General features: G+C 41.1%; 1 protein-coding gene across 1 annotated transcript in view; it reads left to right on the top strand.

The window, feature by feature from the left end:
- The window catches only part of FARS2 (phenylalanyl-tRNA synthetase 2, mitochondrial), a 262,812-nt gene that overhangs the window by 157,417 nt on the left and 77,413 nt on the right, over window positions 1-27,982 (top strand). Inside the window, exon 7 of the mRNA XM_069853595.1 lies at window positions 20,858-21,009. Coding sequence (XP_069709696.1) covers window positions 20,858-21,009 — 152 coding nt within the window. The remainder of the gene's footprint in view (window positions 1-20,857; window positions 21,010-27,982) is intronic.

Consider the following 27,982-nt stretch of genomic DNA (forward strand, 5'->3'; position numbering starts at 1 on the left):
CTTTTGCAGATTAAACCGTCTTAGTCTATATCCTTTATTCCATGCTTGAGAAGGAGAGCATCTAATGTATAAGCTAGCCATTTCAACCGGTTTGATCTTACTATATTCACTGCACAGATTGGGTCTGTCTGATCGATCATTAGTATGCTACTCCGTATAATTTATATTTATCTTCTTAGTCTGTGATTAGCTTTATTTGCCAATAAAAAAGTACATAGATTCACTGACTGCTACATTTTGAGTTATTTTTCATCAAGATTAGGTAACTCCCTGCTTAAATGGTTATCCATTTATTACGTTTACTTTCTAATAGTACATCTATTAAAGGCAAATACGCAGCCATTAGTATGTAAATTTAACTTGGATGTCTGAACAAATGAGGTACAGCCTTAACTGTGATTTATTGTCTAATTGGTTTTACTGTAATTGAAGATAGATAATGTGTGTGTGTATGCATGTGGAGGTACAACAGAGAATAGATGATGGTGTAGCATAAACATTTTATTGGCATGACTTTGGAAAGGTTGAATTTCTTATGAGTAACTTGCGTAGATCATCTTAAATGAACATCAATAAAAGCTTTACAGTTCTCTATCATCTCAGGTTTGTCTGTATACGCTGCAGAACATTGAAAAACTCCTCTTTTTTTAGAATTGAATAGCCATGGAAAGAAGGCAAAGGAATCTTATTCATTGCAGAGATGCTGCACATTTGGATTAGAATGAATTTTGTAAAATCTTTGATGCAGGCTTGTTCTACTGATCAACACCTGCGTAAAGAAAGTCAACAAGCAAGCAGTAAAAGAGAGGGAGAGTGGATGGTCAGTCATGAGACTGGGTACAGGAAAAACAAACCACTGAGATAATACAAATTAAGAGTAAAGTAGAGAAGCTAAGAGTTGTACTTTAGGCATTGGGGGCAATATGAAAAAGTCTGGGGACAAAGAGAGAAACTTTAAACAAGATAGAGTGAGGCAGGATGGGAAGAGGAAAAAGATACCGAAAAGGAGAGTAGGTTTAAGGCAAAAAACTGTTCAGACCAATGCAAAAGTCTTATTCTAAGTCAATCAGAAAGTCTACCCAGACTTTGTACTGTACACAACTTTTCTTGATCTCCTTTTGAAAAATAAAGAAGTATGATTGACCACAAAAATTATGACCACAAGCCATCAAAGCAGGTCTGTACTTTAAGTATAATCATCAGTATCAGGATGGGAATTGGGGTTGAAAGCAAGAATGTGTTGTCCGAGAGTAATAATTGAAACATATATAGCAGCTGTCCAAAAGTCAGGCATACCTCAAAAATGGAAGAAGAGTGATGAAAATTAGAACATTCAGTGCTGTCTTATCCTAATTTAATTTCATGGACTTTTAAGTCCAGTTCTAAAAAATAAGCAGCTTATATACCATGAACAGCAAATGAGTAATGTACTGGCTTTCCATCGAGCAATGTAGTAAAGAGGTGCTCAGACACACATGCAATTTCCCTGAACCACAGCTGGACCTGCATGCTCAGCCTTTCAAGGTAATGAATTTTCCAAACACATCCAGTGCTTTCTTTCTCTGGCTATTCTTAGCTTTTTATTTCCCTAAATAAACCTGAGCAAAATCCTTTACCACAGCTAATGGTTCTATAGACTACCTGCCTCTCGTTTAAAAGAGAGGTTTTGTCTGACACTGGAGAAGTGCAGGTATGGAAAGGTGTTGAAGCGTGTTGCCTGTATTAGTTCTGTGTGCTAGGAACAGCAATATGAGAATCAAAGGAGTACCCTGTCTAATCTTCCCACAGCAACTTTAGCTTTCATTCATCTTCACAGTCTTAGGATCTAAGGCTAATTCAGCTTGGAAGGAGTCTCAGGAGATCTCTAGGCCCATCTCCTCCTCAGAATAAGGTCAACTCTGAGATCAGGCCGGGTTGCTGAGGACATTATCCAGATGAATCTTGAAAATCTTCCAAGATGGGTACTATACAAGCTTCTGGGGCAACCTCATCCACTGCTTGACTGTCCTTATGGTGAAAAAGTTTTTTCTTATATCCATTCTGAAATTCTCTTGTTTTGACTTATGTCCATTGCCCCTCATTGTCCCACCATGCATGGGCGTGAAAAGCCTAGGTTTATCTTGCTGATGGCCTCCTTGTATGTACTTGCAGGTTGCTTTGAGGTTCCCCTGAAGCTGTCTCTTCCACAGGCTGAACAAACTCAGCTCCCTCAGACTTTTTTTACAGGGCAAGTGTTTCAGCCCCATGATCTACTTGGTGGTCCATTGCTGAAATTGCTCCAGTTTGTCTATGTCTTTCCTGTATTGGGGGGGGCCAAAACTGAGTGCAATACTCTAGATGTGGTCTAGTGAGCAATGAATAGAGAGGGATAATCACTCCCCTTGATTTGCAGCCTGTGCTCCTGTTCGTACAGCTCAGGATGCTCTTGGCCACCTTCGCTGCTGGGATGCACTCATGCCCAGTCACTGTCTACCAGTAGCACCCAGGTCCTTTGCTGAAAAGCCAACTTCTTCACTTTGCATGTTTTCTTGTTATCCCTTCTGTGGCTTATCAAGATGTTTTTCTTCACTGCTAAAGCTCTTCATAGTCTGTTTTCACCTACCAGCTCTTAGTCCTTATGCGGAAACTGATGCCTGCATCAAACTGAGCAGAGAATCATAGAATCACCAGGTTGGAAAAGACCTCTTGGATCATGAAGTCCCACCATTCCTATCTGCCACTAAACCATGTCCCTGAGCACCTCATCTACCTGTCCTTTAACTACAGGGATGATGACTCAACCACCTCCCTGGGCAGCCTGTTCCAGTGCCCAGTGACCCTTCCTGTGAAATTTTTTTTCCTGATATCCAGTCTGAACCTTCCCTGATGGAGCTTGAGGCCATTCCCTCTTGTTCTATCACCTGTCCCTTGGGAGAAGAGGCCAGCTCTCTCCTTTCTACAACCTCGTTTCAGTAGTTGTAGGTCTCCCCTCAGCCTCCTCTTCTCAAGGCTAAACAACCTCAGCTCCCTCAGCTGCTCCTTGTAAGACTTGTTCTCCAGCCCCTTCACCAGCTTTGTTGCTCTTCTCTGGACTCACTCCACAGCCTCAACATCCTTCTTGTGCTGAGAGGCCCAGAAGTGAACACAGTATTCGAGGAGCGGTCTCACCAGTGCCGAGTACAGGGGCAGAATAATCTCCCTGGACCTGCTGGTCACACCGTTTCTGATACAAGTCAAGATGCCATTGGCCTTCTTAGCCACCTGGGCACACTGCTGGCTCATGTTCAGTCGCTGTCAACCAACACCCCCAGGTCCCTCTCCTCCAGGCAGCTTTCTAGATAGACTTCTCCCAGTCTGTAGCGCTGCATAGGGTTGTTGTGCCCCAAGTGCAGGACCCGGCATTTGGCCTTGTTAACCCTCATGCCATTGGTCTCAGCCCAGTGGTCCAGCCTGTTCAGATCCCTTTGCAGAGCCTCTCTACCCTCCAGCAGATCAACACTTCCACTGAGCCTAGTGTCATCTGCAAACTTACTTAGGGTGCACTCAATGCCTTCATTGAGGTCATTGATAAAGAAATTGAACAGGGCTGGACCCAGCACTGAGCCCTGGGGAACCCCACTTGTGACCGGCCTCCAGCTGGAGTTAACTCCACTTACCACCGCTCTCTGTGCTTGGCCATCCAACCAGTTTTTCACCCAGGAGAGTGTGCACCTGTCCTAAGCAGAATGCTGTAAGAAACTGTGTCAAAGTCTTTATTGAAGTCCAAGAAGACTACATGCAAAGCCTTTCCCTCATCCAGTAAGCGGGTCACTTTGTCATAGTAGGCAATCAGGTTAGTTTGGCAGGACTTGCCTTTCATGAACCCGTGTTGACTGGGCCTGATCACTTGGTTCTCTTGCATGTGTTTCATGATAGCACTCAAGATCACCTGTTCCATCACCTTCCCTGGCACTGAGGTCAGACTGATGGGCCTGTAGTTTCCTGCATCTTCCCTCTGACCCTTCTTGTAGATGCAAGATTTCAACATACCTTCCCACTAATTAAATGCCCATGTAAGCATTTTGAGTTTTCTCTGATATTGCTTCTCACACTGGGGAGGAGCTCTCTGTGATATCCACTTTTCTGTCCTTTTTCAAATCACTCCTCCACAAACTCCCAGTTTCTTGCAAAGTCTACCAAAACAGCTCGCAGCAAATGTCTGAGATGGTGAAGAGCCAAGACACTTGTTTGTCACTTTTTTGAGTTTTATTTCATGGTTCTGGTGGACTCTACCTCCAGCTTTCATCTGCTTGTTGTTATTTGTCATACAGTTGTCACATCAGCTTTTAGAGCCAGGAACCACCACTAGACTCCATATTTTGACTCTGGATTTGTGAAATGCTTAGTGTGCTGGAAGCCAGGTCTATGACAAAGGCTGCACTGAGATGATGGTACAGAAGCTCTTGGTAAAAATAATCACTGATGGGGATGTTGTTCCCAACAATACATCTGCTACTCTTTGAGCTACTACCAATGATGCAGGTTTTCAAGTGTACCCTGTTTCCATCCCTCCACCCACCTGCTGCAGTCTAGTCTTACTGATGACTTCACATTGAACCTGAACAAATCAGCAATAGTTTAATTCCTTTCTGCTTGTACTTGGAAAAATGTCAATAGCCCTCTGTGCTTAGATTGGTTAGTAGTATTTATTTTACATAATATCACCATCTGTTGTTTGATGGAGCACCAAGGGTGAAGCAAATCCATGTTATTCATCTAGCAACCACTTTGATAATAGTCAATGTACAGTGAAGGGTATGATGTTCATTAGCAAAAGCATAGGTCTTTTCTTCTTTTTCACCTATGTTCCTTGAAAGTATTTGAAGTAATTCTAGGTTGTTTTCACAGTCTTAGAATATTTGAAAATTCTTGTGTTCACCTCTGTTAAGTTGCCACATGCCAGTAGCAGGTTTGGTCTTGCTTGTGCTGACTTGAAGCAAAATAGCTGTTTTGAGCTGTTCTTTCTGGATGTTATGAGTTTTCTGCTTTGCTCACAACTTTTCCATTTGGTATTTGTTTAGAGTGGGTGGAGTATTTATATATATATGTACAAAGAGCAAAATACTTCATCCTTACTTTTAGTTTTCTCTGTGCTAACATGCAGCTGAAGCACCAGTGGAGTTCTTATGACATGGCACATAGTTCTAAAACCTGGATGTAAGTACGTGTTTCCTCAAATTATTAGCTATGTGGGAGGGCCAGGGCTTTACTAACAAATCTAGAGAGCATCATGGGGGTTTTTGGAAGTTTGTAGTATGAAATACTAGTGTGTCCACCTGGAAGATGTCCTTTCTTTTGACTGCAGGTCCAGTCAGAGACAGCAGTCAAAACCTCTCTCTTTTTGGTGGTTTTGCGACTCCTCTGTACCACTTGTTTCCAGAGCTCTGGTTCTCACAGTGTCAGGATGAGAAGCACACTTTTTTGTTTATTCCCATGTTCCTGTGTACTGTTCTGCTCTGCTGTTCCAGTTGTACTGCAGCAGCTATTTATGTGGCTACATTGTGAGGTGGATCAAGGACCCTTTTTCCTCTGTGCTTTGTTAAAGCTGTATTACTTCCCTGATCTGCTTCTCAGTTGTCACCCCATGCCCTCAGCACTTTTCTTTTTGGAGGCAGGATAAAACCAGGAGTGACTGGGGAAAGATGGGAAGAAAAAAATGTGTAAGGTGACTTTGCCACTTGGTAGACAAGCCTTTGCTAGCTAAGAGCATTCTACCTTTTCCTTCCATGTACCTTGGATACCCAAAACCTCAGTCATGGAAGAAAGAAGGACGTCACTATAAGAAAAGTCAAAGACTAGACAAGAAAGGACAGGGTAAAGTCGATGAAGACATACATCTGTTCTTATTGAAAATTTTTGTCACTTAGAATTCAGTTGTGGCATCCCAAGTGAAACACAACCATACAACACTCACAAGATTCAAAGGCCACTGAGTCTCTAGATGTGTACTGTGGATTTCAAATTGGGCTCTCCATGTCTTCCCAAACAGGTGCTTGCCATCACCCTTCCATTCAGTTAATGTAGAAATACATTTACATAAAAAAAGGAATGCTACCCATTCAAACACAAAGGAAAGAGTCCAGATTAACTTTTTTTTTCCCCCCTGCCTCTCTGTAAAGTTGGAATGAAATGGCAGAACCCCAGCCTGTCACAAGTCAAGAGTGATAACATTCATGGCTTATCCCGTGCAAAAGGCTTTGGCACAAGCAAATGAAAAAAAAAAAAATAGTGCCTCAAGAATGCTCATCTTGGGTGTGGCTGAATTTAAAACATGTTGCTAGTTTAGAGGATGATAGGTGAAAATGTAGAGGATGTGGTATACCCAGCAGGTGTAATCAATACAAGTGAAAGATTCCCAGCAACTGGGAATAGACCACTAGGGACATCCTTCCAATTTGTTTTTAAAAAAATAGAACCAGCTGTAGCCTTGACTGTGTTTTGAGCCGACCCCAATGTTATGTAAATAAAAAATTAATTTCCATTTGTGAATGTTGCTGCAGTGTACATTTGTCAATAGAACCATTTTGCCTCTGATGTCTTTTTTTTTTGTAGGCAAAAGCCAATGCAACCCAGTCAAAGTACACCTGATACTATTTAAATGATTATTTAGCAAAATGTGCTTCAAAAAGCATGTGTTAACAGTGTTTTGCTCTGATCTCCAAACCTCATCTATTTGCAGTTTGTCTGGTTGAGGCTCTTTTAAAGCAAATAGCTCACAAATGAATCATTCTGCTGCTGAATGTATCAACCAATCTTTGTTGCATCCCAAATGATGAAGTATAATAGTTATACAAAGTGCTTAAATAAGCCATGGAGCAATTTCCAGCAGCGATATATGTGCTGAAACCCATGTTAAATTATTATTAGGTGAAGGAGTAAACCTGGAAATAACAATAGATTTGCATTGGTTATGTGAAACTATCAGAATCAGCTGCTAGTAACTCGATGGTTGGACTCAATGATCCTGTGAGTTTTTTCCAAGCTATTGCTTCTGTGGTTTCAGCAGGAATCCACAGTTGTTCAGAGTTTTCAGTCTTAATGTCTACAGAAGTATGTAGCTAGTAAGGAGGGTAACTCTTACACTTCTGCTAATATTTTTCCAGTATTGGTTTAATTACAGTGTGGTGAATAGAATTCTGGCTTGGAGACTGGCACAATTACTGTCTTGACTTTATTTAATCTTTGGCCCTGATCTTAGAATTGACTCTATTTCCCTACTCAATAATTCCATTTTCCATGTTGTTTGCGGTTGTAGTTGTCTTGTACCTCCTGCCTCAGCAAGTCTTCTCCAATACTATCCTAGGGCAGAAATTTCTTCAGGAAAAGGGCTATCATTTTGTGATTTTGTGCTCCGTATACCTGGTGGGACCCTAGTTTCTGACTGGTAGTCCTAGGTAATTATCTCAATCTGAATATCTGCATGCCTAAGCAATGTTAAGTACATCTTTGTAAGTGTACATCATGTATTTGATGTAAGAATGAACTCCTGTTTAACATGTGCCTAAGCGCCTACGCTATGCAAGTGTGTGTCTTCAGAGATACAGTTATGCATTGATGTGCATATGCAACCACAGAAACAAAGTGGGGGGCAGGGGGAAGAGATCTTGAAGCCAGTATGAAATATGTTCTAACTGGTTTTACCAGTTTGGGTTTTGTCATAGATCAATTTACTTGATAGCTATTTTAACATTTAACATTATTTTACAGAAAAAAAGGTACATCTTGCAAAGAGCTTTTGATAAAGTGGTCTCTAAAATCATGCCTAAACCCCTACAGTCATCAACTGTATCATGATTAGCCATTGTAGCTCAGCTGTAGATTCTGTGTGCATGTGTGCATATGCGTGAACAGGAGCACCTTTTGAAGTACATGGTGTTAATAAAAAAACCCACGGACTTTCAGCTACCAGTTCTCTGATCAGAATCTGAATTAGGCTACAGAGAATAGCCAAACAACAGAAGGCACAGTTGAGAAGACCTGTATTATTCTTAAAATACCCATCCTCAATTTCCTTCATTTTGCTAGTGTGAGATACACGTGGAGCACAGTAGCGACAAGCTAAACCAAAACTTGACAAGTAGGTAGTGCTTTGGGGTGCATATGCTGCAGAGGATTTGGTTTTGCATTTTTCTAAAAATAATGGGAACAAATCACCTCTTTTGAGGATTGCTTGCATCCTTCTGCTCCTGCACACGTGTTAAATCCAGTTTGCATAATTATTCCCACATGTAACCTGTTCTCTTAAATCAGCAATAGTGAACCTGTTTTCTGATTCTTGTAAGATAAGGAAAGGCATTAATACAATACCTGTTCTGCACAAGGATTCAGGTTGTAGGGATTTAAATATTCTTTACATTTTGTCATTGCATAGTTAAACACTTAGTGTACTTTTTGTGGGTTTTTTTGCTTGGTTTGTTCTCAGCTTGTGACTTCTCTGTAGTTTTCTTTGTCTAAGTGTTGTTGCGCTATAACAAGAGTATAGCTTTAGGAGTGCTTAGGGTCTGCCTGAAAGGAAAAATTAAAGGCTTTTCTCCCTCTTCTGATTATTGGACAAGTAAGTAGAGCCTTTCATTTCTGTTTCTCTCTAGCTTACCTACTGTTTTTTAAAGTTAGATACGGGTTTTAGCTTGCTACCCTGGTGTTTTAGTATTGGTTTTGCACCTTGGAGGTTGTGATTTGTATGATTTTAGTACTTAAGAGGGGAAAAAGTCAAGTTTACTACTCTGGAAACTGAAGTGCTGGATTTTGCTAAGAATAATTGCAACGTGGACAATTTCCCCACATGGAGAAGGAAACCCAGCTATTTCAGTGGCACTGGAAATCATAAAGAATATTTCAAAACCACAAATAATCTGCTTGGGTAAATTGCTGTACATGTCAGCTGGCATCTTTTAAATTTCCTAGGGAATGTAGATTTTCATGATGCGGTATCTACAGCCTCATTTCCCAGATGATAGTGATTAGTTCATAAGTCTGAGAAGTGTAAAAAGATGAGGATATTCCTCTGTAGCATAGCAGCATCCAGGGCATTAAGTGAAGTGGTACCTGGCCAAGAAATAAGAAGTACACTGCCATTGTGTTGGAAATATCTGTACTTTTTAGGAGGGAGAAAGAAAAACAATGCAGCTTGTTAGGTGGGAAGAAGGACATTTTCTGGTACTGCATCTGCCTGTCAGATTTGTGATGCCAGCTTATTTTGGTGTAAGTCATATTCAGGGGTTATGTAGATTCTGATATTTAAACAATAACTCTCCACAATGGTAGTTTTAATGAGCAGAAAAGGAAATATAATCAACAGTGCTTTATATGAGATTTTTGGTCTAAGCTGAAATAAAATGTTGGGTGCACTTTATTTCCATTGTTATGCTACGTATTTGGAAGAAATATATCTTCATATTGCTGCAGTCTCTTTCCAAATACTTGCATTCTTTATTTAGATATAAAACTTCCATATGAATTGTTGATGTGTGCAGTATTTTATACCACTGAGCTATTAATCTCAGCATTATTATTAAGCATAAGGAGAAAAAACACGCAAACCAAACCATCAGAAAGGAGGAAACCTGACTCCTGAGCATGGCAAACACTGGATTCCTGCAGCAACCAATATCTTCTGCAGGAATTGCAGATACTCAGAACTGCTGAAGAAGAAATTCATAATATCTGCTGAGGAGTAGGTTTCTGCTGATTTACACCAGTTTACTGCCTGTTCCTTTCAGGCATGGTAACTGGTTTTTAGAAAAGCGCAGTACTGGTATGTTCAGTCTTTATTTGTTGATGGTTTTTTTTTCCCTGAGGTTTGTGTCTTCTCTGCCCCTTTTACTCATGTTACAAAAAAGCTGATAGAGTGATTCTGCCTGTGAGGTGGGAGATTTGGGTAGGAAGGACAGACAGAATATGGACTGTGCAAAAGACAGTCTGAAGTGTTGATTATTAGCTTTGGTGTGTGAATCTACTTTACCATTTGATGATTCCAAATTACTGGATTCCTTCCCAAAGACACAAACTTGCTTGTTTTCTGTAGATGACACTGTAAAATAATGGATTGTTCCATCTGTTCGCCTTTGTGTCACAACAGTTTTCTGGTAGCAACTGCTTGAAAGAAGAAGTGATACCAGAAAAAGGATTTCATGGCTTTTAGTTGTTTTGCAGTGATATATTTGTGATTGAAATGGGGTAAGATTAACTCCGTAAAACCAGCTAGTGAGCAGGCCATCAGCTTGGAAGTCAGGAAAGAAGCATAAGGAGAATCCATATTTTTCCACAGTAGACCTAGAACTGCTATAGGAACACATCAGGCTAATCTTTTCTTCACCCTAGTGCTTTCAAAATGGGGTTGTAAAAAGCTGAAGTGTGGTAGTGAGTAGTAGGGATGTCGGTTTTGGTGGTTCTGTCTGTTAGTCCTGTTTGTTCCATGAGAATAAGAAACTATTTTTGAATAGTCAAGCACAGAGCAAGGAGTCACTGGTATGCAGGAATCATTTATATTTATCTATTAGTATTTTTTATAACCAGATAACAAGTGGTAAGGTATATCCAAATGCCCAAGTGCAGGTGTATCTGGAAGTTCCTCTCCACTGTGTACACTGCAACAGCCCTGCTTTTATTAGGATTAGGTCAATCCTTTCATTTTTTGGTGTCTTTCCTGCACTTTTTCACATCCTTACTGATCATATAAAAATAAGCTTTCCAATTTCAATAGAAGTGATCCTCTTGTGTCTGGAAAGCATCTTAAAAGCCATGTGCTTTTGACCATAGGTCAGCTTAAAATATATATTTGCACTCAGAGAAACGTATGGCAGCTTACATCTTGGAGCACAGTCCATATCAAATTTAAATGAGCTTGACTTTAAAATAAAATGCTTGAAATTGAAAATGATGTTGTGCATAGGAGCACAATGTCCCTCTCTGATGAGTCTGCAGAGGATTAATAACTGGCATTACTTTTGAATGAACATGTTTACAAAATCACAGAATAACCAGGTTGGAAGAGACCCACCAGATCATCGAGTCCAACCGTTCCTATCAAACACTAAACCATATCCCTCAGCACCTCATCCACCCGTGCCTTAAACACCTCCAGGGAAGGTGAATCAACCACCTCCCTGGGCAGCCTGTTCCAGTGCCCAATGACCCTTTCCGTAAAGAATTTTTTCCTAACGTCTAGCCTAAACCTCCCCTGGCGGAGCTTGAGGCCATTCCCTCTTGTCCTGTCCCCTGTCACTTGGAAGAAGAGGCCAGCACCCTCCTCTCTACAACCTCCTTTCAGGTAGTTGTAGAGAGCAATGAGGTCACCCCTCAGCCTCCTCTTCTCCAGGCTAAACAACCCCAGCTCTCTTAGCCGCTCCTCATAAGGCCTGTTCTCCAGCCCCTTCACCAGCTTTGTTGCTCTTCTCTGGACTCGCTCCAGAGCCTCAACATCCTTCTTGTGGTGAGGGGCTCAGAACTGAACACAGGATTCGAGGAGCGGTCTCACCAGTGCTGAGTACAGAGGGAGGATAACCTCCCTGGACCTGCTGGTCACACTGTTTGTGATACAAGCCAAGATGCCATTGGCCTTCTTGGCCACCTGGGCACACTGCTGGCTCATATTCAGTCGGCTGTCAACCAACACCCCCAGGTCCCTCTCCTCCAGGCAGCTTTCTAGACAGACTTCTCCCAGTCTGTAGCGCTGCATAGGGTTGTTGTGCCCCAAGTGCAGGACCCGGCTTTTGGCCTTGTTAAACCTCATGCCGTTGGACTCTGCCCAGCGGTCCAGCCTGTCCAGATCCCTTTGCAGAGCTTCTCTATCCTCCAGCAGATTGACACTTCCACCCAGCTTAGTGTCATCTGCAAACTTGCTAAGGGTGCACTCGATGCCTTCATCCAGGTCATTGATGAAGACATTGAACAGGGCTGGACCCAGCACTGAGCCCTGGGGAAGCCCACTTGTCACTGGCCTCCAGCTGGATTTCACACCATTTCCCACCACTCTCTGGGCCCAGCCATCCAACCAGTTTTCCACCCAGGAGAGCGTGCGCCTGTCCAGGCCAGAGGCTGACAGTTTCTGAAGCAGAATGCTGTGAGAAACTGTGTCAAAGGCTTTGCTGAAGTCCAGGAAGACCACATCCACAGCCTTTCCCTCATCCAGCAGCCGAGTCACTTTGTCATAGAAGGCGATCAGGTTAGCCTGGCAAGACCTGCCTTTTGTGAACCCATGTTGACTGGGCCTGATCACCCGGTTCTCTTGCATGTGCTTCATGATAGCACTCAAGATCACCTGCTCCATGACTTTCCCTGGCACTGAGGTCAGACTGACAGGCCTGTAGTTCCCTGGGTCCTCTCTGCGACCCTTCTTGTAGATGAGCACAACATCAGCCAGCCTCCAGTCCAGTGGGACTTCCCCAGTCTTCCAGGACTGTTGGAAGATGATGGAAAGGGGTTTGGCCAGCACATCCGCCAGCTCCTTCAGTACCCTAGGGTGAATCCCGTCCGGCCCCATAGACTTGTGGGTGTCTAGTTGGGCTAGCAAGGCTCTGACCACCTCCTCTTGGATCACGGGAGCCTCATTATGCTCCTCTAGCTCCTGGGTTTGTACACAGACGGAACGACCCTCCTTACGACTAAAGACTGAGGCAAAGAAGGCATTAAGTACCTCAGCCTTTTCCTCATCCCCTGTCACTGTTGTTCCTTCTGCGTCCAATAGGGACTGTATGGTCTCCCTAGTCCTCCTTTTATTATTTATATATTTGTAGAAAGATTTTTTGTTATCTTTCACAGACTTGGCCAATCCAATTTCTAGCTGAACCTTAGCCCTTCTGATTTTTTCCCTACACAATCTCACTTCCCTCCTGTAGTCCACCCAAGAGGCCTGTCCCTTCTTCCAGAGCCCATAAACATTTCTCTTCTTCTTGATATCCCTCAAGATCTCTCTATTCAACCAAGCTGGCTTTCTCCCCTGACGGCTTTTTTTCCGGACCACGGGGATGGCTTTCTCCTGAGCTGCTAGGACCACCCTTTTGAAGAGCTCCCAGCCTTCCTGGGCTCCCTTGCCCTTGAGTACTGTCTCCCATGAGACTTCGCCAACCAGCCTTCCAAAGAGATCAAAGTCTGCCCTCTGGAAATTTAATGCTACCGTCTTGCTAACCACCCTCTTCACTTCACCTAGAACGCAAAACCCTATCATCTCATGGTCGCTTAGTCCTAGGCGTCCTCCTACTGCCACATCCCCCACAAGGCCTTCTCTGTTCACAAACAGCAGGTCCAGGAGGGCACCCTCCCTTGTTGGTTCATTCACCAACTGTGCAAGGAAGTTGTCTCCCACGCACTCCAGGAACCTCCTAGACTGCTTCCTTTCTGCTGTATTGTACACCCAGCAGATATCAGGCAGATTGAAGTCTCCCACATGGAGACTCCCACATGGTTTAATGGCAAGCTTTCTACTCACTCTTTCTCCCACAGCACCAGTCCTCTCATGCATTCCTCATCGTGCTTGGAAAAGGTGGAGGAGCTTATCTAACAGTTTAATCTTTTCATTGACTGTTACTCATCTTAATTTTTCAGTGTTATATTAGGTATTGACTTTCTTTTGTCAGGAAAGCTCCTCTCTAATAAGGTGTAACTTTCAGCATGCTCGAAAGGTTGTATTTGTTCTTGTGCACGTGCACGTATGTCTGCATTTGTAATGAGTCTTCAGGATTTTTTCTATTCAGAAATACTTCACTAGCATTGGAAAAGGTGACAAAATGAGACAATATGAAGAGCTACCAGGTGAGGGCTTAGGCAGAATGCACACAATCGAACTCCTTCTTGTTTTGCTCCTTCAGGGAACCTATAGTATGACTCAAAAGAGAAACTCTTATATTCAATGGGACTCCATAGGGCTTAGCTTAGGCAGGAAGGAGACAGAGACCCTTTGGTGGCATGCACTGTAACAGCAGAGAAGAATCTGGTCCACAGATTTGGTCAGGCACAAAGCTGCTGCTTCTGCCAAGGGCCTGCAGCCACTTCATCCCACACTGAAGGCTGAGACCTATCGAGAAAGACAATGTGTGCCCCATTGCATCTGCCTACTCAACCTGGATCTAGAATGGTTGTTCCACCTTTAAGAACAGTTTAATTTACTGTGGTTCTTGATAATGTTGTTTTCTTTCTTATATTTTCCACAAGGTTCTTCCTGTATTTCTAGAACTTCATGATTGTTTTTCCTCAGGGATGAGGGCAAAGAGAGTGCTTTGCCAAGATGAGGAATAGCAATGACTTGTAACCCAATGCTGTTTTAATCGGGCAGGCTGCTGCTGACAAACAAGCCAGTCTTTCTGCCAAACGTATGATTTTCTTCAAGGTATTGATTTCTAGAGGGAAGTCTGACAACCCTCACACTTTTTCATCCCCATGAAGGGCTGTGAACTGCAGTAGTTGGAGTGAGAACTGGGATATTATTTGATTGATTTGACCTGTGGGTGTGTGTTGGCAAGTCCAGTCAGCTACAGTATCTGTAGACAAATGGTGGCTGATTGCAGCTTTTGCTTGGGTTCTTGTCTCAAACAGGAGCAGGGCCAGAACCAGGGCTCTTAAACGTAGGCTAGAAACCAAACATGTCCATCAACTATGACAAATTAAAACCTTTAGGAATGGAAAGGAACCAGGCTAGTTAGAAAGCAAAAAGAGGAAAATAATGGCAGTATCTGGGCAATCCTTCCACTTCCCTCAGCTCTAGAGCCCATACAAGATTTAATTGCATAGTACTGCTGCCATGCCTAAGAGAAGTTGAATCTAAGGTGGTGCACGCGTAGTTCTCTTACCTCAATGTCTTTACGCTGTTGTTCATACTTGCTTTAAGATGAGAAATCACTAAACAAGAAAAAGAAAGGAGGTTTGGTCTGGTAATAATGTCATTACCAGAATGGCATGAAAGAAGCAATTTTCCTTCAGAGAAAAAACCTGTTATGTTATACCTGACCATCCAGCTCAAGTATACTGTCTGCGATGATGGCAAACAGAAAATTCTTGGACAACAGTAGAGCAAGTATGAAAACAGTATTATCCTTTTCTGATTTACTGATCCTACTTAAAGTAGTAGTAAGAGAGCTGCTGAACTGGAAATGTGGTTGGATCACTGTTTAATAGTGACTAGAGGATCTGTTTAATCCCTTTTGGTTCCATGTAACAAGTCCTTAGTTATGGTATGCAAATGTGGAAAAAATGCATGCTTTAGTTCATTGGAAACCTGATGCCTCCCTTGCTCTCTCTCTTCTTTTCCCGTTGCTTCTCTGAGAAGTAGTGAAGGGTGTTTCCTGTTCTACATTGAATGAATTAATGGTTTGAAGTCATTTGGGACATTCAAAGGCACTCACATGATATTCAAGCTAAGGACAGAGCATTCTCACCCTTGCGAGAAAGAAACCTCTTCCACTCAAAGTAGCCCTTGTACAAGCATAGTGCCTGAAATCCAGGGAGTGCATGATGTTCCCATGGACACGTGTTGTTCCTCATACCTGTATTCAAGCTTGCTGAGGTGAAGAGCTTTGTTATGGGGAGCAGATTTCTCCCCCTACTTGTGTGTTCTTTTCACACCCAGAGTACTGTGTCCACCTTTGGAGCCCTCTGCACAGGAAAGATATGGACCTATTGGAGTGGGTCCGGAGGAGAGCCACTAAAATGATTAAAGGCCTGGAACACCTCCCCTGTGAAATGAGGCTGAGAGAATTGGGGTTGTTCAGCTTGTAGAAGAGAAGACTCTAAGGAGACCTTATTGCATGCAGCCTTTCAATACTTAAAGGGAGCTTATAAGAAAGGTGGGGAAAAAAATGTAGCAGGGCCTATAGGAACAGGACAAGGGGTAATGGTTTTAAACTAAAAAGGCAGAAGTTTATACTAGATATTAGGAAGAATTTTTTTTCAATGAGGGTAGTGAAACACTGGAATGGGTTGCCCGGAGAGCTGGTACATTCCCTGTCTCTGGAAACATTCAAGGTCTGGTTGGATGGGCCTCTGAGCAACCTGATCTAGTTGAAGATGTCCCTGCTTACTGCAAGGGGGTTGGACTAGATGACCTTCATATTCCTTTCCAATCCAAACCATTCTCTGATTCCCCGAGGAGCTCAGAGCACCACTGGAGACCAATGCCCTTCTGCCATTCCCCACAGGAGGACAAAGCAGTGCATCAATCCCAAACTGGACCATTTGCTTTGGTTTTAAGAGCTTGATCCCAGAACTTATCTATATATATGCTTATCAGACTTTATAGAAGTTCTCAATTGAAATTGCTCCATTTCCTCCTTTGGATATGAGCATGTGTATGTTTACACATAAATATATATGTGTGTGTCTACATGTATGAATATATGGAATATACCGTATATATCTATGAAAAAAATTGCTTTGATGAAGGGATGGGTAGAAAACTTATCATAATGGAACATTGTGACAGTGAATTTTAAGCCATGACAGCCAAGAAATTAAAAATTATGTTTCCTGCAGCAACCGTAATTTGTCTATGCTAGTCAAAAATACATAAGTGTAAATCTAGGAGCATACACACTAATACAGGAAACTTCATTATGTGCAAGGGGCCTAAGTTACAGTTGTAAATTTGCAAATTTTAATTTCATGCCTGTTACGTGTTTAAATTTCCGGTGATAACATTGAATTAATGTGGTTTCACTGCAGAATATATTAAGATTTAGCTATTATTGGATTGTAGCTTTCATTTTGATGTGAATATGTTGTTGCAATAAAACTGTATAGGTTATGTACGTATTTCTCCAAAACATGGGCAGTGCAGGACTGTTAAAGCTTGACAGCTGCTAAGTCTCATATTTTTCTGACTTAGACTGGTGATGGAAGTAAAGCATGGCTGGCTTTTTAATAATTTGGCTGCTGTGGAGTTCCTCACTCAGTTTTTGGGACATGTCATTGTTAACCTTGCACGTGTGTTGCTGCTGTCAAAATACAAGTACAGCTTTTTCCTCCACTGTGTTTGTCACTTACTCGTTGTGTCCACCCATCTGCAGCCAACGCTAGGGAGGGAACTGAGTGAACAACCACAGCTCAGAACTTCTCAGGGCCCTTTGGTGTGTTGCAGTCATGGATACTGCATCTGGGAAAGTGTTGGGTGCTTTTTTTTCCCCAACACCAAGTATTTGTGGAAAGCGCTGAGGTTCATCCTCATTTTCAGAACTCTGGGCTAAAGACACTCTGTGGCCTTCTGCCAGCTTATTCACTGGCATGGGCTGTGCATTATCCCCAGCTGTTTTTCCTCCAGAGGTGGGGGCTTCTGCTATCTATCGTCTTTTCTTTCCAGTACAGATGTGAGGTATCTGGATCCAGATCAGATGATGATCCTTTGCTGAGTGCAGATGAACAGAACCTGCTTTTATGTTGGCCACTTGATTCCTACAGGCAAGGTGTCCAGGGCAGTGGCCTGATGTGTCAATGTACAGAGTCCAAATATTTACTATTTTATGCTGACAGTTGAATTCTGGTGGATCCTGTTGCTGCTTGACAGCTGTATCCCAATGCCTCAAGCTGCTGCAATACTTCATCCAGCATATATTTGCATAAACCTCAAAGAGAGGCAGTTTTCAGTTGGCTATAAAGAAATGTGAACTGCAGTGGTGGAGGAACAGGCAAGTGTTTGCTTTATCAGCTGCTGCAAGGGCAGTTATCTTGGACAGAAGGGTAGAGCAGAAGACTGGGGATTGAGAATGCCCTAAACTATCACAAACCCTCACAGCAGAGTCACAGCCCTGAGTTTTCATCTAGGCATGGGTGAGGCATGCTGGCAGAGCAGGGTGCAGAACTGGTGTCCAGCTACACACTTCTATACAAAAATTAGCATCCTGAGAGAGAAAAGCCTGCAGTTTTAGTAAGTACATGGGTTATTTATTAACCAGAGAAGGAAGTGTGGCTAATGACTAGTAAACACGTATCATCAAGGGTGGATCATCATAAGCTTGTTTTAGTATTAAAAAAAAGAAAGTAATTCAATACTTCTAAATGCTGGAAAATGCGATGTAATTATTTGCAATATTCTCTACAACAAGGGCTTGGTGGAGTCCTATAGAGAGTATAATTACTGGGAAAGCACTCTGGATTTCCAGGGCTGTTGAAAAATGTCAAAGGTAGTGCACTGTCGCGTTTTAAATGGAATGCAAATGGAACGTTTAAAGTAGTGCTGTGGTGACAAAGCTATGATGGGACCAGGGAAATTTTGCAGAGTTGTCTGTGCATCAGCAGTGCTGTCTGCCAGGCTTGGCCAGTGCCTCACAGCAGTGCACTGCAGGTGGGATCAGTTCTACCTCTTCCTAAAACTTTCTTCAGTTTCCCAAAAGCCTAAGGGGGTGTGGTCAGGCAGTGGGAGGAGGGACACTGGAGCTTCCAGCCTTGGGCTACGTGGTAGGAGTCAGCCAACACACAGGGAGTTAGCTTCTCCAGGCATTGTGCTGGAGAACACCTAAGTCCTGAAGAGAACGTAGCCGGAAGTGGTTCATGGAGGTGACTGAAGATTGGAAAATGTAGTGGGAAGAACACATTGCTCTGGAGAGGGACCTCAAAAATGTCTGTAACCTCATAAGGAAGTAGTCTTCAGGGCTACCATTTGCCTTGAACCTGAAAGATATAAAAGTCAATGGGTTTTAGACTGCTCTGTTGGTAAAGGGCAGGAGAGTATAGAAAGAAGGATAATGACGGCAACAGGATCTGTTGGACCACAGTATGTATTTGCTGGGGTGCCTGAATAAAAACTTTGTAACGTCATCTTGACCTGCCGGTTGGAAATTCTTGTCCTATCCTCCTGATATTTTATGTGTAGGTTATAAACAATTATGTAGCTCATGTACTTCTACAACAAACAGATCAATACGTTTGAGAACTAAGAATTTTATCCTTATACTAACTTTAATGTTGATATAATACTTACTGTAATAATATTGACTGCAGCCAGGTGGTGAAGGGACACTATAATACAGGATTATTGCCTTGTCTTTTACCATAAAAGATTTTTCTGCATTATAAGGCTCTGAGAAAAAGTTAATAGTAAAAAAAGTTATGCTCGCTGTTTTAAGCACTTGTCCTTCCAGCCTATGTAACATCTTGTAGATGGGCACAATGTAAACATATGCATGGAAACATAAAATTACAGCAATTCTGTATGTAAGCTGGCAACACCATGGATTGACCTGAAGCAATTTTCTTACAGACTTGATAAGCAAGGAGGGGCAGACCCTACATCTTATTACATCCTTAAGTAACTGTGTTTACATGGAATTTGATGACACTGATAATGTAAGATTGTTCCAGGGATGTTTGCAAGATCTGACCACAATAGGTCCTTGTGTACACCTCATTTTAAGTGGGAGAAAAAGTGCTCTTTTTGTGTGCCTGATATAATCCTGCTGCTTCTGAACTTGATAGCAAATACTCGCACACTCATAGAATCATTTGGTTGGAAAAGGCCTTTGAGATCATCAAGTTCAACCATACCTGTCCACTACTAAATCATATCCCCGAGCACTTCATCGACCCATCTATTAAATAACTCCGGGGATGGGGACCCAACCACCTCCCTGGGCTGCTTGTTCCAGTGCTTTGTAACCCTTTCAGTGAAGAAATTTTTCCTAATGTCCAATCTGAACCTCCCCTGGAGCAGCTTGAGACCATTCCCTCTCATCCTATCACCTACCACTTGGGCGAAAAGACCAACACCCTCCTCTCTACAACCTCCTTTCAGGTAGTTGTAGACAGTGATAAGGTCTCCCCTCAGCATCCTCTTCTCTAGGCTAAACAACCTCAGTTCCCTCAGCTGCCAGGCAGCTTTCCAGCCACTCTTACCCAAGCCTGTAGTGCTGATTCTATAAGCAAAATAAGAAAAGATGTTTTCTTCTGCAGACCCCAAAAATCTTGTGTGGAAGTACTTATTTCAACTGCAGTGCATTAATGGGAGAACAAAATAGGATAACGCATGACCTAGAGGGCATTAAATAAGAATGTTACCATTTTATTTTCTCCAAAGGGGAAAAATTCTCAACAAAGGCAAGATCTGAAATGCAGTGACTCCAAAGAAGTTTCATGAGAACTGAAAAGCTAATAATTGTCTTGCTTTCTTCCTCTTTGTCTTCCTGTTTTTTCAAATAACAAGTTATTCTGACCAAAAGGTGAGGTCTTACTGTCTACAGTGAAGATGCCCCTTTATGTTTAAGAGTCTGTTGTGGTGCTTTTGGAATTAATAACTATGCTAACAGCAATCAATTTTTTGTTGTTGTAGATGTTTGAACGTCTGTAAAAACCACTGGGAAATGAACTGCTCTTTCTTTTTAAGTCAAAGTATGTTTCTTATTGTAGCCTTTTAATAAGATGATGCTTATTGATAAGACTTTTTTAGTGTGAATTTGGACAGTACAAATAATAAACTTATCCTTTATATAAGAATGAAATAAAATCCATATAAGTTTTAAACAAGAATGTGCTATGAATTTTTGAATCTGTAAGAAATCTGAAAAATGTTTTTAAAATGCGCAATTTTATGCAGTGAATAATCATGTTAAAATGATCTCTTACTTTTAAACAGCTCTGATCCAAAAGTATAGTAGGGCTCATGTATGCTGATTGTAGCAAACAAGAGAATTCTTTTCCTGTGAATGAATGAATCAAAGTGATTATGAAAGGATCTTTAACAAGCATTTTCTAGTATAAAATCTTGCATCTCAGTTGTTTATGAGGTCAGTTTGCACTTCAGAAAGCATTTCAGAAAGCTGCTATAAATGTGTGCTCTGCGTGTTATACAAGTTCAAAGCAGTTGGAACTACACCTACCAAGTCCAGCCACTGATTAAGATACATTTTTTTTCAATTTCTTTCAGCCACTCAGCAGATATCCACCTTTGATCAATGACATCTCCTTTTGGCTGCCTTTTGAAACATACTCTAAGAATGATTTCTATGATTTGGCTCGAAACATTGGTGGAGACCTGATAGAGAAGGTTGTCCTAGTGGATGAATTTACCCATCCAGAGTAAGTAAAACTTTTTAATACATTTTTCCTGTGGTCAGAATATAAATATTTTATAAATATTTAGTTCTGTATAGCAAGACATTCTTAGTTCTTACAGTGTTTACGCATTTCAGTTTTTAGCTCTGAAACATTTTTACAACACTTTCAAGACTATATATTTTTACCTTAAAAAATTATCTTATATTTTGCTTTTGTACTAGTAGTGAGCTTCTGGTATTCATACCACAACCCCGGTGTGTTGTGCCTAGCTAACCACAGCAGCAGTGAACAAATGTCTTCCTCGTATGATACATCTGTCAATGTGTGACACTCTTGTCCATAACATCTGATATCCCAGTCCTGATCTTTGCTGAGTTCCTGGTGTTTGTCTCCTTTTTCTCCTCCTTTCTTTTTCTAGTCGTGATTCACCAGCAGACTTTTACAATAAATGTCAGAGATAATAATTATTTCTTGCAGAATACTATTGTTGATGTTCAACATGCTATAAAAGAATAGATTTTGCTTTTTTCCCCAATAATTATTTATGTTGTTGAACAATCTTTGAGGCTTCAGAATACCTTCTTATTGATAGACTAGCACTGACACAAGTGTTGGATGCACGGGTTACTTCTGCAACTGATCGCTTGTCTCAAAAATTGAGAAGTATCAGCTATTATGGATGCACTGCTTTTCAATTTGCTCTTTCCAAACCTAGAAGTAAATATACTGCTGAATACGCAACATTCTAAAATCGAGTTTTAAAATAATTTCTCCTCTTTGAGAGGTGGGTTTTTTTTGGTGCTGTAGATAGGTAGGTAGTAAACCTCCCTGCAGTGTTTTTTTAAGTTAATGGGAAAATCATTCATGTACTCCAACATCTATATTTTTTCTTCTTCCTAAATCCAGATATTTGGCCCTATTGTTTTTTCTGAATTGCAGACTAGATGGATAGGTTATTCTCCGGCCTAGTTTTCATTGTGGTTCAGTGGGTTAATATTTTATTTTTTTTTTCCTTTTTAACCTTTTTTGCATGCTGTTATATGAGACTGTTTCTGTTGTGGGAAGAAACAGAAATGCCAGTGGAATTTGTGTGGGAATCTGAAAGCTTTGAGTTATTAATTCTGGAGTTGTCCTCATGTGCAAATCTTGGTTTGGGTTGGAAGGGACCTTAAAGATCATCTAGTGAATTATCTTAACCCTATACTCAAACCAGAATGTCCAGCAGAGGTATATAGGCTAGGATAAGATAATGAGTACAGTTCATTGTAAAGAACAAGACTGTATCTTACAGAGAAATTGAAAAGCAAGTTTATTGTAGGTATGGCTAACTTCTTATTGCCACTTGAACTACACCATAATATCAGTTAGCAGAAGTACATAGACCTTGAAGGCTGCTTGCATGCATACTGCTAAAAAAATATTTGCCTTTTATCACGGTGCTTAGAATGCAGTAGAATCAATATTAACGTTTTTTGTAAAAATTGCGGTGTTGGACCCATTTTTTGAACTCATTCTTTCAATTTGCTCATGCTGAATGTTTAACACTGTTATACTTACAGTACTGTAAACATAGAAACACTGTGTTCATTGCCACTTTTTTGTCTACATTATTCCCACTGATACCAAACATGCAATCATCTTTGTTATTACATCTTCTGTTTGGGGAAAATCCTGCATTCTGTATAAGCAACCCTGCCAAGGCTGAAAGTTTGGAGAAACCTCATTCCCTTCTCCCTCAAATACAGGCAGTGTTATTCTGTGATTACTTTTGCAGCTTGCAGGAGAATTCACATACATGGGGAGGGTTTTACCGGCAGCATTGCATCAGTCATGGCTTAGCTGATGGGTAGTGCTCCTCTTCTTTATTGAGACCAATATCTTCCATGCTAGCAGAATGATGAAGTAGGGACAGGGTTCCCTGCTCTGGATTTCGAGTATATGTGTTTTCTTCTTTGATATACTTTGATGCATTCTGAATATATACTAGGAATGACAATTGTTCAGTACAAGGTCTTTTTTTCCTCCACAAGGAATTACACCTCTGCTTCCCTCTGTAACTTCTGCAAATAGATAAGAAGGGTGACTGCTTGCTAAGAATTGTCACACAGATTTAGGACTTTGCTAGCATTGTCCCCTAAAGCCATTAAACCCTCATTCAGCAGACATCCAAATATGTTTTGACACTACAGGGAGGAAACATTTCTTGCTTTCATATCTGAAGAATCTGAGTGGTGACACTAATGCATTGTTGGTGAGTGATGTTGTAGTCCTCTTAGTTTATCCAACTGCAACAACAATAAAAGAAATCTTCTAAAATATCCCATTTAAAAAACTTCAATAATTCCAAGGAGATTATCTGTCTCATTAAAAAAAGGATTATAGATAAAGACTGTCTTTGACACAATGGTTAATTGGCTCTCACTTCTTAGAACAGGGTTTGTGCAGATATGTAAATTGCAAACCAATAATGCACGCCATCTAAGTAATTTTGTCTGTTCTCCAAAGCCTTTGGAAGACCGACTCTTTGAAAAGAAGAGAATTCTGCTTAGTTTTAATTCGAAGATAACTGTCTTGTAACAGGAACAATACAGTGGCTTCTTTAATTCAGTGTTGCAGAAAAGCCTCTGGGAACAGAAAATATCATTAGAGATCCTCAATGTTGCTATGGATCTGTATGTTACAGATCTAGGTCCTTGTAATCATTATCTTGAATTTGTAGTGATTCTGGTGTGGAGGATGAAAGAAAAGTGTATAGAATAGGGAAGCCTGCAGTGCTGCTGTCTTGGATGTTAGTTACTTACAAGCAGCTTATTAAGTTCATGTTAGTAGTTAATCACTTCTAGAGTTTAAAATTCAGACTTATTTCATCCTTTAAAAATACCATTTTCATGAGGAATTAGGACATTTGGCAGTCTTATTTTTCCTTCCTAAACTACCTTTCTTAGTTATAAGACTATAAAGACTGGAAAATAGAAAATGCTGTACAAATAAAACTAATTTAGAACACAGAAGAGATCTTTTAATTAAGATCCTGTATAGAGGATGCCCTTGTAATACTGGTACCTTACAGACTTTTCTGTAGTTGAGAAACCTTCCAAGGTTCCACTGGGCTTCAGACTGATAACCATACTTCAGTACATCACAATTACAGTGTGTATTAACAGTGAAAATGTATTTCTCTAAAGGGAAATGGAAAGGGGGTGGGGGGAAGCATGAAACAAGTAATTGTTTAAACAAGGAAGAGACATCTGGAAAAATGTAGATCTTGATTATCCGCTCTGTAAGGTGACTCTGTTGAGGCGTCTTCCAGGAAAGCACAGGCAATTAAAAGGTACAGCAGGAAGGAGTCTCATTGCTGAAATGCACAAATTTAGGAGAATGCCAAATTACTCTGCTAGGGTAAATAAGAACCATTCCAACCTTAATGCATCCTAGGTAAATTTAACTAAACAAGATGCAGCATTGAGTATTGTGTGATATGTGAAGAAGGCTCTCCATAAAATAAACTGTTTGGTTCAGTTTAGTCATTTTTTTTTCCTTACAGCTGAAACTATAATAATTGTAATGGATGCCAGCCTAGTGGAGCTAGATCAATTGTAAAATGTTTCAGTCAGAAAGTTATTTCATACTGCAGTCACATGTTACTTTGAGGTAAAAAAAGAAGCACTCCCTATTAGGAAGTAATGTACTAGCAGTAGTTAGAACATGTAGACATTTCTGTATTTACCCCTCTTGAAATGTTGTCACTCCTTCAAATTCCTGTTTGCCAGTGCAACAGGTAGACCTCATAGAGCAAAGAAATCCATGTGTTCTGTTTCAAGCAGAGAACTGAGTTTTAGCAACTAAGTCAAGGTAGGCAGCTTTTGCATAAAGTGATTCTGGAAACCATGATAACTGTAGGAATGCTCAGCAAGAGTACTGTGATCCACAGAACTTCCTCCCTTTGGTTTAATCCCAGGGATTCCAAACAGGTCCGCTTGCCCCAAATGCTTCTTTTGAGTTAACAAGTGTCGAATTAAAAGGAGAACATGGAATTTTCAGGTGTCTGCAATTCCCACATGCCTTTCCACATTACAGATATGTGTCAGCATAAGGTATCACATGAGAGGAGATGATCTATGGATTTCAGCTGCCAAACAGTATTTGAGACACTAGTCAGCTGCTCAGGGAGTTTAGATCCATGCTCAAACTGGGAAATCTGGGAATAGGGGATCCTTGAAAGAGAGAGGAGCATCACCTGTGTGAGATATGGCTCCTTGCATTCAGAACATGCATATGGGTGAGGAAGCGAGTAGTACATGAGACAGATAATATCAGAGGATAATCCTGCCAGCTGTTGATACATTCCCATAACATAAAAGGCCATCACAGACCTGTACAACCGAATATGGATGGGATAGTAGGGCCCACTGTCACCTGACTTCTAGGATATTCTTGGGACCTAAATGTTGCATCAGGCTTGTCCTGATAACGCAGTGAGGGTGTAACTTCATCCAACATGAATAAAGCAAAGCGTGGCAGTAACACATCCATTATTCAGGCATATAAAGAACGAATCAACAGATATGAATAAAAGGTTGTGACTTTGCTGGAATGCCAAAGAAACTGAGTGTAGCTACAGTGGTTATGGCAAGAACAGGAGTGAACTATCGGTAAGTTAAGCAGAATAGAGAAGGAACATCCTTTTGCAGTGAGCAAAGTATTTTTCACAGTTTATCTTGCAGATTTAAGCTCTCCTTTGCTTGACACGTTAGCCACAAACATTTAGATTTTCATATGTGTGATTAATGGAGAACATTTGTCTGTGCATGGTTTGTAAAATCTGTTTACTTGACTTGCCTTGAGTTGCTGTACAACCAGCCATGGCAAGGTAATGGCACTGTTTTGCTACCTGGCTGAATTATTCCTTTCAAATCCTTGGAGATCTTTAAGGACCTTTATGCATTGCAGTGCAAATATATGATGAGTAAGGATTTGTGGATGACATTTTTCCCTTTGGAACTTTCTAGTGAACAAACATTTGCAAAAAACAGACAATATTTTGAACTATATTGGTACTGAAGGGAGAAAAAAAAAAAGGGGTTTTCTTTCCTTATTCTTTGCAATGGTTGTTGTACACTCCATAGATTTAAGTTCAGGTCTTCTACTCAACTTGTCTAACCTGTCTAATCAACCTCTAGAAGTTATATTAGAAGGGGAAGAGAAGAAGGGGAAGGGTAAGGAAAAGGAGAAAGGGAAGGGGAGGGAAAGGGGAGGATATGACATGACATGACATGACTCCACATCTTCCTTTTTAAGGAAGATACATAGGTAGTCTGGAAAAGTATACAAAACTGTAATCAAGAAATGCACTGTGTCCTCAGTGGTACTTAAGAGGTAAATTTTTAATCAGAGCGACTAAAAATACTCTGAAAAGGCAGTGTGGGGACAGTAAGGGGGAAAAAATTGATTTGCTGTGTTTTGACCACTATGCTGTTAAAAATGTAAGTGAGGAGGGAATAAATAAGAAAGGATTTATTCTTGTGTTTGAATGAATTACTTGCATGCTTCTAAGTTGAGATCTGTACATTTGCAACAGTCTGTTAAGCAAAGGAAGAGGAGATGTATTCACTACTGTGATGGAGAAAGATGGATGCACTGTAGCACCTTCTTTAGAAACTTTGGGAGTACTCAGGTGACTTGTATCTATTCTTTTCCAAACAGTAAAAGGAATAGATCTTATAATGAAGAATCAGATCCTATTGGCTGCTGTGCTATGTCAATGCACACTCCTAATTTGTTGGTGTATAGGCAAAACAATATAATAACATCATTTTCCTTTTTATTGCCAGATTTGTTACACTTTTCCTTCTCTAGATGGAGATCAAATCAAATACTTTTAGGTCTGATTATTTCTTGAAGCTGACTTGGTTTTCTCTTGTTTCTGGAACAGGTGAATTAGGCAGAATAATGCTGAAGCTCTGCTTGCTGCTAGTATTACGCAAATTAAAACAATCAGTTCAGTCCCTGAACACCTTGTTGTTCTTCAGCCTGAGCACTTTACAATTTACTGAGGGATTCTTTGAGATTACCTTTAACTGCTGAACTGGCAAAGTCCCAGCAGCAGCTTCTCTGTAGAAAAAACAACCCAGAGGCTGCTTTTGACAGTAGCTAGCAGAGGATCGGGTTCCTATTAATGAACAGTGTTCTCCAGCTCTGGATTTTATTTTTTTTCCCTTTTATTTGGTCAAACGAGTATAATACTAATATTTTTGCAATAGATTTGTTGGAGGCTCTGTCAGTGAATACTGCTTGACTTATTCAGCTGTTGCAGGAGAGCATGACTATATAGTGGCTAGTTAAAGCACTACAGTAGTACCCCCAGTCCCTCTTCTGTTTTCCCTCTCTTGTCCCAGCCAAGAGCAGTGTCACCTGTTTTTTCTCATGAATGACAGTATTTTCTGTCAGTTCTTTTGCCTTATGGGCTTCAACTTTAAAAACATAACTGTAATGGAGTTTGTATGCTTTTGAGTGCATTTCATTCCTGGTGTGTGCATGTCAGGCATTCCCATATGCCTCAGACAATCCCAATGGCCATTGGTGTTTTCTTGATTCACAGTCAGAGTGGCCCCAGCTACTCTTCGGTTTCTTCCTCTTCCCTGCCTTTTCTCCTTTTTACAACAGCTGTGTAGAAATAGCAGCTCCATTCTCGCAGGAGCTTCTGCTTAGAGATGGTCAGGGTCTTTATGGCCAAATTAATTTAGAGACTGTGCTTGCTGCCCAGGGAGAGGTGCTTTGTGAAGACATATGGATTCTGCTCATGTCCCACCAGAGCCCAGATAATCTACCACCTAAGGGCTGAGATGGTGAGGTTTTCATCCTGGCTGCCTAGAGGTTTAAAGGAGCCTGAAATTAGGCTCTGTGTCTGTAACTACAAGGTAGCCCTGCCATGCTGATTACTACATGGCTCCAGGGTGTCTTGCACTTCCCACTTTCTAGAAATCTTGATGCCCTG

The sequence above is a fragment of the Phaenicophaeus curvirostris genome, chromosome 3 (assembly GCF_032191515.1).
Source record: "Phaenicophaeus curvirostris isolate KB17595 chromosome 3, BPBGC_Pcur_1.0, whole genome shotgun sequence".
Lineage (NCBI taxonomy): Eukaryota > Metazoa > Chordata > Aves > Cuculiformes > Cuculidae > Phaenicophaeus > Phaenicophaeus curvirostris.